General features: G+C 36.4%; 2 protein-coding genes across 2 annotated transcripts; both read right to left on the minus strand.

Annotated features, from left to right (window-relative positions):
• Positions 1 to 4,779: 4,779 nt before the first annotated feature.
• Positions 4,780 to 6,138, minus strand: LOC137839396 (uncharacterized). Its single transcript, XM_068648512.1, has 3 exons — positions 5,245 to 6,138; positions 4,978 to 5,169; positions 4,780 to 4,905 (listed from the first exon to the last, which is right to left on the minus strand). Exons 1-3 carry the CDS (start codon positions 6,136 to 6,138, stop codon positions 4,780 to 4,782), a joined length of 1,212 nt encoding a protein of 403 aa, XP_068504613.1.
• LOC137839397 (protein FAR1-RELATED SEQUENCE 5-like) lies at positions 6,135 to 7,796 on the minus strand. The gene is made up of 2 exons (XM_090300100.1): positions 7,506 to 7,796; positions 6,135 to 7,403 (listed from the first exon to the last, which is right to left on the minus strand). Exons 1-2 carry the CDS (start codon positions 7,656 to 7,658, stop codon positions 6,135 to 6,137), a joined length of 1,422 nt encoding a protein of 473 aa, XP_090156226.1. The 5' UTR covers positions 7,659 to 7,796.
• Positions 7,797 to 12,432: the final 4,636 nt, after the last annotated feature.

The following is a 12,432-nucleotide window of genomic DNA, read 5'->3' on the forward strand; positions in this document are numbered from 1 at the left end:
ACAGTGACTCTGATTGGGCCACCTACCCTGAGACAAGAAAACTTGTTACTGGTTTTTCCATATATCTAGGGGAATCTCTTATCTCTTGGAAATCAAAGAAACAACAAATCATTTCCAAGAGTTCCTCTGAGGCTGAGTACAGAGCCATGGCTGCCACAACCTGTGAACTCCAATGGCTCACCTATCTGCTACAAGATCTTAGTGTCTCTTACACACAACCGGCAGCCATGTATTGTGATAATCAATCTGCCATCCAGATTGCATCCAATCAGGTTTTCCACGAACGCACCAAACACATCGAAATCGATTGCCATATTGTTCGGGAAAAGATTACTGCTGGACTTCTAAAGCTGCTTCCAATCTCATCTTCCATGCAGAATGATGATATCTTCACAAAGGCATTACCTCCATCCACTTTTCAGCTTCTGCATTCCAAGTTGGGAATGAAAAACATCTATTCCCAGCTTGAGGGGGGGTGATAAAATTATTCTGGACCCAAAGCTTTTTCTTTTTGGCACTGAAAGTTTGTTGCATGAGCCTACTGTTTTTGGCCCAATACTTTTTATTTTTATACTTATGTAAAAAGACTTTTAACAATTAATTGAAAATACATCAGCAGTTTTCTTTACTCTTTTCCCTTTCATATTTTCTCCATCTTCTTCGTTTCTCACCACAGAGCTGTTCTTGAGGGTTCCATTTTATTTTGTTCTTGTTATACGGTTTCTTCTCACGTACACTCTTGCTCGTTTTTCTCTTCATTGCAATTCTTGTGTATTTTTGTACAATCTTATGCAATCTTAAGGATTACGGTTTATTGTGTTACTTACGGATTAAGCATTACGTGATGCATTTTTTCTCTTCCAAATTACTTGTTCTGTAAGTGAATATGGGAACTCGATTTCTAGAAACCTTTAAATCCCATAACCACCCCAAACTCTTAAACACAATCCATTTTTTACTTCCAACCACCGACAAAGTCTTCCAAAACACACCACCACCTCCACCGTATCTTTGTTAACGTCAACGTACCCTGCACCAACGCGAAGAATCGCAATAGCAAAACAACCATTGCCATGGAAGACATTAATGTTGCCTTTTGAAATAAAATTGGAAAGGCTAATTTCGGTATTTGAAATCTGTAGGGGTGCAAGAAGAAACACCCATATTATGACCAAGCCAATTTCTTCCTGCACCTCCATACTTCCTTTCTAGACCTAAAAAGTCAAATTTATTCTTTATAAACTTAAAAAATTAAATGTAAGTTCCTGTACCTATCATCTTCTTCGTTCTTGTGATGGGTGGAATGACGCGACGTTGTAGGATGGGATCCAGTCGGATTCCAACCGACTAATTGAGATGAATTTTTAAAAAAAAACTCTCAAACTTTTGAATTTAATCTTAGAATACATTCAGGGATTTGCATAAAAAAATGGATTTCGAAAACCAACTTTGAATTCTGGAGTTTGAAAAGTATTTTAAGGATTTAAAAATATATTTCGAATTCAAATTGAATTCTAGAATTTGGAATACAAAGACTTGGAAATAAATAAAAAACCTGCACCTTTTTCCGAAGGACAGTTTTGGAATTAAAATAATTATGGAGGCGCATAAAGAAATTATGGAGGTGTAGGAAGAAATTGCCTAAAGCCTCAACAAAATCATTAAAATGGATCCTAAGATATTACTACAAGCAATCCTCAAAAGGCTCATTCTCCCTGCACCCAATGCTTTGTGACTGGCACCCAATCAGATTTGTGAAAAGACCATATTACCCTTAATGAAATTAAAAACACTTAAATTATGATCTGCACCCAATGCCTGCACCCAACAATAGGGTTCTTCTTCTTCTTCTTCTTCTTCACCGTGAAGCAGCAGCAGCCACCGTGAAGCAGCAGCAGCCACCGTGAAGTTGCAGGGAGACACCGTGAGCCACCGTGAGCAGAGTTGGTTTGCTTCGTCGTGAGTGCTTCATCGTCAAAGAAGTTGAGGTACCGTTCATGGATTTTTCTTCGTAGAGTAGTACATTCCGGATAATTTTATCCGCAGATCACCATTTGCTTCCGGATAATTTTATCCGTAGACCACCATTTGGTTCCGGATAAATTTATCCGCAGAAGAATATTGGCATCCGGATTTTTTCATCCGGACTTGAATAATGGCTTACGGATATTTTTATCCGTAGTGCAAGAATTGGTTCCAGATTTTTTTGTTCGTAATTCAAAAGTGGGTTCCGGATATTTTTATCCGTAAGCTACGTTTGACTTGCGGATATTTTTATCCGGATTGTTGTTATTGGTCTGCGGGTATTAATATCCGTATTAGTGTGAAATTTTTCACAAGTGTTTTAAACTATATGTGTTATAATTTTGTTATATATGTTGGATTGAATGTTACTTTTATGAAATGTAAGATGGTGCGGACTAGAGGTGGAGGAAGTTCTAATTTGGATCGTGTGCGTCCAACTACATCGATTAGAAGAAAACGGGGTGGGTCTAGTACTTCAATTCCAAATGAAGAGTTTGAAGATTATATTGAACAAGAAGAAGTTGAAGTTGATGATGAAGGCTATCCAGGAGGACCATTGGATAAGTCCTTACTTGTTAATTATGAACATCACGTAGCCAAACAGTTGTGGGATGGTTTGGTAAGTAATGAAAAATAAATTTTTGTATTTGTTATGTATTCCTGATTATTGATGATATATGTTGATTATTGTAGGATCGTGGTGAGTTGAAGGTCGTTTCACATGGGAGGAAGATAAATAAGTTAGGAGCACCTCATGAGCGCATAGAAGCTGCTGTAGAATTGTCTGGCTTAGGTGGTCTGCTTCATGCTAGTTATGAGAGTCTAGACCGAGGACTGCTGTGTGCTTTTGTAGAGAGGTGGCATGCAGAGACAAACAATTTTCATTTACCGGTTGGGGAGATGACCATCACTCTTGATGATGTGTCAAATTTGTTACATTTACCCATTGTCGGTCAGTTTTACACACAGGAAACCTTAGATTCTGATTCGGCGACTGATTTATTGGTAGAAGCCCTCCGTGTTGACCATGCACTTGCATTTGAAGAAACAAGACACTGTCGGGGAGCTCATGTGCGCCTTAGCTGGTTAAGAGAAGTGTATCAAGATGCATGCTCAAGGAGGCAGTGGACTGTGGCTGCCAGAGCATACTTACTTCACCTTGTCGGTTGCACTATTTTTGCGGACAAGAGTGCTACATCAGTAAGTGTGTTTTATCTTGGATTTTTTGTTGATTTGAGGCTTACCGGGGGATATTCTTGGGCAGCAGCTGCCCTAACTCACATGTATGAACAGCTAGGAGATTGTAGTTATGCAAATACAAAGCAACTAGCTGGTTATGCAACATTGTTGCAGGGGTGGATTTATGAGCATTTCCCGTCTATAGGGATGAGACGTATGCAAGCATTGTATTCTGAAGATCAACCTCGGTGCAGGCTGTATGATGCTGGAAAAGGTACTTCAATTGTTGTTGTACGATCACAGTTGGATACATTGACACCAGCTTCCATTCGGTTTTGTCCATACAACGAGCACAGGGAAGAACGTCCATTCGAGTGGATTTCCTTATTCTGTGGTTATTTGAGGCTTGGAAATTGGACACAGCTGCACATGCCAGAACGTGTTCTGCGTCAGTATGGCTATACACAGATCATCCCTCGCAACCCATCTGTAATTGGACATGGTCATCCGGATACAAATGAAATGGACCGTCGATGGTTACATTTCAATGATTATGTCATACATGACTATGCCATAGCACGTCATCCTGACGCTTGCGTTCAAGAGTACATGGGTTGGTTTAGATCTGTATCACATCCATATGTGATTAATACATATGAGGATGACCGTCCTGTACCGGTACCCTCAGATGCACGTCATCACGAAGCAGTGCCAAGTCATCATGAGGAGTCACATCCTGCTCTGGTATGCTTCTAACCTTGTTAAGATATTAATTTCTATTGTTTTTTTCTAATAGTATGTCATTCATGCTTGTAGGGTATTTGTCGTAGAATTACAGAGACATTGCAGCCATTACTTGATCATGGCGATGTCGTGGAGGGCAGCCCTGTTTGGGAAGGCATACAAGCAGCCATTACGTTAGCACGAGGAGCGACTGATGAAAGAGCTGTTTATGTCAGGAGACATGCACGTAGGAATGATTGATTAGGATTTCTCAATATGTCAGATGTATTACGATTTCTTTTTATGTAATATTTTGATCCATGACAATGTATCTGAACCTTAATTATATGTTTCAATATGATCCTTATCGGTTCTTGCTTCACGTTACTTTTATTTTATATGTTTCAATATGATCCTTATATGTTTCAATATGATCATTAGTACAGAAATCACTGGCTTACGCATATATTTATCCGTAGGCAAAAGTATGACTTATGGATATTTTTATCCGTAGGCATAATTGTGACTTCCGGATTTTTTTATCCGTAGGCATAACTGTGACTTCCGGATTTTTTTATCCGTAGGCATAACAGTGACTTCCGGATTTTTTTATCCGTAGGCAAAAGTGTGACTTACGGATATGTTTATCCGTAGGCATAGCAGACTCTTCCGGTTATTTTTATCCATAGGCAAAAGTGTGACTTACGGATATTTTTATCCGTAGACATATATTTTTATCCGTATTCACAAACTTCAGTGAATATTGTAGGACAACTGCAAATGTACTAAACATCCATAAATCTAAATTATGCTATTACAAATGTTATAATTACAAATATCGTCTAATGGACATTAGTTGGGTATAAACTTGTATCCGGCTAGTGTAGTATGTTGACCAAGTTTGGGCCGCCGGATAACGATGTGATGCCTACACAATATATCCGTAGGTGGAATTGGACAACCATCTTTGAGCTTGACCTATAAAGGTAATAAATATAAGGTACACAAATCTTGATTTAGCACATCAATCTTGATTGGTTTAGTTTATACCTGGACAAAATGATTTCCGTGGACATGTCCAATTGCAATGATTCGGTGTTGACGGAAGTTACTTGGTGCTTGGGTTCTTAAAGGAAAAATACTCAATGATTGTAACATGGACAAAGAAACAAGAATGACATTATACCGATTTGCAATAACATATCCCATGTCTGGAATTGTCATCCACTTATCTGTTCCTGCCTGCAAGTACAATTGACAAACAAAGTTAAATAAAGAAATGCAATGTAAAAATGAAATGGTTTTAGTGGTTGGTACCATAGACATGTGTTCCACTAGAAGTGAGTTCTTCAAGTATTCATATCTATCATCACCACCAAAGAGTTGAACATATTCTTGTCTCCATTCACTTAGTTCTTTTAACAAATTCATTCGAACAACAGCCCATGACTCCTCTCCCATTCCCAATTGGGCAGCAACAGCACGGTAGCCACAATGGCCATCAGCCCTAACGTCAACAACATCAACAATATATGGATGATACCCTACAGGGAACTGATCAAGGAAAGGAATACATTTTGCTGGTACAATTTCTGGTAAGCTTTCTTCATTAGATTTTTTGCTTGCACAACTATCATGTTGTGAGTGTAAGAAATCCACATGTTCAAAATAAAAAGGGATTCGCTTAGTTGATCTCATGAATTTGGTAGGACGAGACATCTTTACAGCACCTTTTGTTTTCACCTTATGATCTGGTGCATAAATAGATGTTTTCTCTGGAAAGGCAATATCCTGCAATTTACTCTTGATGTTAACCTTACCTGCAACATCCAACTCTTTAAACCGCTTCGCGATGACCTCAAACTCTTTATCAATTGACAACTCAGATGAAGATTGTTCAGTAGCAATGTCTTCAAAACTTAAACGAGTCCACATCACATGTACTGATTTAAGTGGTATGCTACCAACACCAAATGAAGCCAATTGACACGCACAAGGAAGACCATGAGTACATGTAAGACTACATCCACACCTACTTTTATCAAACCCCACTGATTTAACCCTATCAAGTTCTTCTGAAATAAGGTTCAAAGCATATTTAGACACAAAACCTAACAATTTTTTGTAAGCTGTAACCTTGAACCGATGTCCAACCACATGCAAACTCTTTTGGAATGAATCTTTGATTGCATTATGTTGTAAAATAATCATCTTATTGATGGAATCCCACAGAAACATAAATCCCCCATCGAATTCTGAAGAACTCTCTTTAGGCTCCAGTGTGCCGCCTCAACTCTGTTACTTGTTGTGTTTCCTAAGTGCATCACCTTATCTATCCATGCCTTGACAAATTTTTCTTTATATGGACGTAACCATGTATCCATCACATAATCAACAAATATAGGCCATGGAGAACAGACAACTCGAAGAGCATTGACACGATCTTCAAAGGCCTCAACAATATCACAATCCACAACAGATCCCCACACTTCCATTACTTGATCCCATGCCTCTCTTGGATGCACCAACATTTTACATTTTGCTTTCACATTTTTATCAATGTGAAACCGACATAGCAAATTATAAGCTTCAGGAAACACCATTCTAATTGCATTCATTAAGGCAACATCTCTATCACATACCACCACCCTAGGGCATGAATCAACTCTTAAAAACAACCCTTTAAGTCTGTCAAGGGCCCAAAAAAAATTATTTTCCTTTTTTGCTGCTAGTAAACAAAATGCAACGGAGAAAGTCAAACCTGTAGACGTAATCCCAACAACCTCAAGTAACGGCATCCTATACTTGTTCGTCTTGTACGTACTATCCATTAATATGACAATGTTAAATGAGTTCACCAATTTTACTGAATCTGGGTGTGTCCAAAATATATCTTGCACAATATTAGAGACCTCATCGCACCTACACCAATGCACGTACCTGTCTCGCTCTAGTAACAACATCAGTTGTTGCATTTCTGTTCTGTGACCTCGTTGTGATCTTCGGTGAACAGTGATTGCATTATAAACCTGCTTAATCGTTGTCACATTCTTCTCATTTCTCTCTTTCATGGTTAGTAAAATATTTCTTGGCTTCACCGCAGTTTTACTCATATCCTCAACCATAACCTTTTCCTCTATACTTAACCTTCCAGCATAGGGATGACCCACCATTGTCTCTGCCAAGTCATGATTGTGAGAACCACAAATTAATTCAACCTTCCACCCTTGACCACCTTTGACTGGTTTGCCTCGCAATCTGAAAGGACACTCACACTTCCTACTTCCAGTTTGACTGACATCTACTTCTTTTTTATACCGTCTGTATTTACCTCCTCTCTCACAACCTAACAATACATAGGTCATCCTTCCTCGTTGACCCGTCCATGTATCTGACCTTAATATAACAATGACAAACCCATAACTATAGCCAACACTTCTCGCCCAATCTAACAGCTCATCTCGATCACGAAATACCTACAATAACATTCTTAAAAATTTAAAAGAACATCTTGATCATCATGCCAAATTTAAAAATAATTCATATAAAAAACATTCACAACCCAACATTGACCACACCTCATTTGTAGAAAATGCCTCACTACATTCATGTGCCCTGTGTTCATTATCTAATGCGTTATAACTTGTTGACTGCTCCAGATCAACATCATCTAATCCATCCCACACATCAATCTCCCCTAAAACTCCCATGTATGACTCTGTTGTATCCATTCGGTTGCTGAAAAAAATGAACACTTCACTTCCGGATAAATTAATCCATAACCAAAAAAATATCAACAGTTAACTTCCGGATATATATATCCGTAAGGCAATATTATGAACTACGGATATTTTCATCCGTAAGGCAAATACTAGTCCCGGATATTTTCATCCGTAAGGCAATATTATGAACTACGAATATTTGCATCCGTAAGGCAAATACTAGTTCCGGATATTTTCATCAGCAAGGCAAATATGAACTACGGATATCAGCGTCCGTAGGCAAATCCTAGTTCTGGATATTATTATCCGTATACAAAATTTTGACTTCCGGATATTAATATCCGTAGGCAGAAAATTTGAATTCCGGATTCCGATATCCGGGACCAGCTGAGCTCGAGAAAATAACCAAAGACGAACGAAAATGGATTACTTACCTCATTAACTTGCCAAACGAAGCTTACACTCAACTTAGCAACAATGAACGAAGCACAACCTTCTCTTTTGCAGCTCAAACCAAAGCTTCACACATTCATGAACTTCTTCTTCCTCACCATTCAATGTTTTCATAAATGAAGAAGACAAGAGCATTTTTGGATTTTAAAAAATGTGTCGGGTGCCAATCACAATTGATCGAGTGCAGGAAGCAATTGCCTCCTCAAAATTCAATAAACCCCATTTTCCCCTTATTGTTTATATAAATGGGAAGGCGCACAAGGATGAAATTGAAAAAACTGTTAAGAAATGCACGTTACAAATTTAAAAAGAGTTTTAAAATAAATATTTTTTAAAGAATTACAGATTGATATTCCAGGTAATGTAAGACAATGAAATACATTAAGTGAAAAAAAGAAAACAAATATATTGTTCATATAGGTTTAGAACTAAATAAATATATTTGTAAATGTAATAATACTAGCAGCATATTTGGTTTTATTTATACTTCTCGTTTTGTAAATAAAGTAATTTTTTATGTTTAAGCATGTTTTATCTTTTAAATTGATTTTTTTTCTTATTTTGAAGGATATCAATTTTTTCTTAAAAGAATAAGATGCATCTCTCAGTGTTACATTCATTATTGTTCTGAATAATGGCTTCCAGATATGTAACATCGCATTTAACTAAAATAAATACATTATTGACTAAAATATTTGTTTAGTCTCTTAAATCTGAACTAAATTCTATTATAGTTATATAATTTTAAAAATAAATATTTTAATCCGTTTAAAAATATATTTAGACCTCTAATATAAAAATTATTCATTTAGTCTTCTAATTTTAAGAGTAATTAGTCTTCATAAAGATTATAAAGTGTTTTTTAGTCTTCATAATTTAAATTAATTTATGTTGATTTTCAGATTTGACATGATTCAAAATATTCCACATAACTAAAAAAAGGATATTTCTTTCAAGGTTGGCAATACAAATTATAAATGTTTAAATTAGTAACTAGTATTTTAAAACATGCAGGGTGAGTATTTTAAACAGGTTTAAACAAATTCTTCCCAGTGGAATTCAATTTCACAGTTTTCAAAATATCCATAATTTCTGTTAATATTATCCATTTCTTTTTCAAAAAACAAAATGACATAATACAGGACTGGTTTAATAATATTTGAAGTCTACAAAAATGTAAAAATAAAGATTATATAAACAAAAAAGAAAAATAATATGAAAAAAAAATCTGACCGACATTTTGGTGGGTGCAGAAGTGAAAGTGGAAGAGAGTAGCGGAAAAAACATGAGTAATTGCACATTGGTCAAATATTGTCTTCATGCGCCACTTGTATAATCTCCAAATACAACCATCGCATCTTTACCGTCGGATCGGTCACTCACATCACATCTTGGCCCTTAATTCATTGTCACCAACCCTTGTCACGTTTTTTTTTTCCACCCCCAACAAACACTGATGTTGGGACCACCACCAAATATGATCTAATTATACTTTTGATATTCTTTTTGGAAGGCCTTTGATTTTGGTTTCAAGTTTTTTTTTTCTAGTTTTTTTCTATTTTATAAACAAGATAGATATGGTCTATTTTTCATTTTTATTTAAAATCTTCCACTTCTCATCTTTGTTTAAATTTCCTCAATATTGCAATCAATTTAAATATAAAATCATTTGTAAGTATTAGAAATAAAATGTTTGGGAAAAACTATTATAAAAATGGAAACTTTTGTAATTTGGGAAAGAACATTTATTTGAATCAATTTCCAGAAAATGAATGTTTAGAATAATTTAATAATTTTAATGTATAAAAAAATTAATGATAAGGTTGGAATCATAAGAAGTCTTAATTTATTTTTTTAGTTTCATTGTAAAGTTTTAGAAAATATTTGTATTTTTATTCTAAGTCATGACCACTAATAGGTTTATGATTTTTTTTTCTTATATAATATTTAATTTCTTCATTTCTAGAACACTTAAATTTCTAAGAGATGAAATTGTGTGTTTTAATATTTTTGAACTGATACAAAATATTTAAAAATTTAGCAAAATATTAAATTTAAAATTAAAAGTACATGTACTTTATATAAAGAAAGACTTTGTAAGAATTGATGACTTAAATAAGAGGAGGGTGAATTGTTTAGTGAAAAGACTTGATTTATAATGAATCTTTATCAAATAATCAAGATAAGCAATTAAGAAAAGCAATCAAACAAAAACTATTATCAAAATTTTAATCGGTTAAAACTTCGTTTAAGTCGGTTGTTTATACCAGTAGCATAAATGAATTAACACAAACAGTTATAGAGAGTTTGAGAGAATGAGAGATTTACAGAAAGGTTTATACTGGTTCACTCACACAGAGTTACATTTAGTTCTCAGAAAATCTTTGAGTTCCACTAGTAATCACAACCAGATTACAAGAGGTGACTTTGAATCCCACAAAGCCTACTCACCCTCTTTGCAACACTTCACACCTCAAGACATAACAATCCTCTGTCATTACAGGATTTTCAAACACACACATCAGTTAAAAGAAGTACTATTACAAACAAGGATAGAAAACACCTGGATTTGCACAATATAGAAAACTCCTATGATTAGAACTTGTTACCACAACAAAGTGTGAACAACAATCTTGCACTTTTGAAAAACTCTTTTCAAAAAACGAATCTCTTTCTTTGATCTCAAATCTGTATCAATATTTGTTGTATTTGAATGTATATTTTTCTTTGAAAGAGAGACTATATTTATAGCTTTGAAATGTAGCTGTTTAAGACAATTTTAATCATTAAATCAGTTAAAACAAGATTTTAAAAAGCTGTTATGAAAACACACATATAGCCGGTTGAAACCACGATTTAACCGGTTGAATGAGTTAAGCTGTTGCATAACTAATTCAAAAAGCAGTTTCAGAAACCTCAAGCTAGCTAAGTGATAAACAACCGATTATCTCGATGATTCAACCGGCTGTTTTCCCTTTGCTTGGAAAAACACTTTGTTTCTTTTAAAACTGATTGATCAAGCTTTGTGTAGGAATTAGAACTGATCTTAACAAAGATTCTAAACAACCTAATCTAACCCAAACTAAAAAGCAGCACAACTTCAGGCTTCATGTGGATTTGAAACATCAAAGCACCAAAGTTCAACAATCTCCCCCTATTTGATGGAGACAAATCCTTGGGATGCTTTTAGGAATATTCTTTATTTAGAATCTGTTCAACCTGCATTCATGAGCAAACACAAAAACACAGGGTAATTTATTCCAAATCAAATAAGCACCAGAAACTAGTTCTCTCTTGGTGATTTCCAAAACAGGAACATCAGCCAAATCAGATGAGAAACCAACACACATACACAAGTGCAACACAGATAAACAATCGGTTATTTCGCAGGAATAACCAGTTGAAATTTTGTAAAACAGAGTTAACACTTTAAAACAATCTAAAAAAAAATTTAAACCAGTTAAATAGTTCATCACAACAATGTTCAAAGCAATAAAGAAAGCAGTTATTAAGAACATTACAAAATCAACTAAACTTCTCCCCCTATTTGTCTCATCAAATAGACAAAAGGTAGTGTACCGACCAGTCCCCGAGCGTCGTTTGACCACTAGTAATGATGGGGCGGTGTAAGGTGGGTCCCACGAGCGGCATGGGTCAGTGTCTCGCGAGGCACGTATGCCAAGGTATCGAAGAGTGGTCAGACATCGATCACCAGGACGTGCCGATGTGTCACCAAACAGTGTAGAGAGGTCGGACATCGGTGACTCAAATAGCAGAGCTCGGCCACGAGAGCTAGATCCCAGACCACACACCAATAATTAGTTAGGGAGAAGCCTAGGTCACGAGTGTCCATGCGTATGGTGTGGATGACACGTTCAGGCGTAACACAAGTAAAGAGCCACTGGGAAAGATACGACCTAAGAGGGTCACGTCCCAAGGGTGAGTTGCATGCATCGTCCCGTGACAGGTCGCACTCCAGTTAGGGAGCCCTACGCGCTAGGTTGCCCTAAGAGTGGGTAATAGCGACGCTAGGGCCCACCCCCTCAGGAAGCCTATTTGGGGTAACAGGAAAGGTCAAGAAGATGAGAAATACGAGGCAAGGATCTGTTACACCAAACGGGGGCGAAAGCCTCACCCTGCAACTGATCATGGAAACGATGCAGGCCCTTCAAGAGGAAGTGGTTGCGTCAAGACCGAATCAGGAACGCATCCAGGTTGATTTGGCTGTGTTGCAGGCAACAAATGAAGAACTGCGTTGGTCGAATGAAGAATTGTGCAGATCTGCAAAATCAAGTAGACGAACGCGAGGAGGAAGATTGAGAACCTGCGA

This window comes from Phaseolus vulgaris, chromosome 3 (genome assembly GCF_051622355.1).
Source record: "Phaseolus vulgaris cultivar YP4 chromosome 3, ASM5162235v1, whole genome shotgun sequence".
Classification (NCBI taxonomy): Eukaryota; Viridiplantae; Streptophyta; class Magnoliopsida; order Fabales; family Fabaceae; genus Phaseolus; species Phaseolus vulgaris.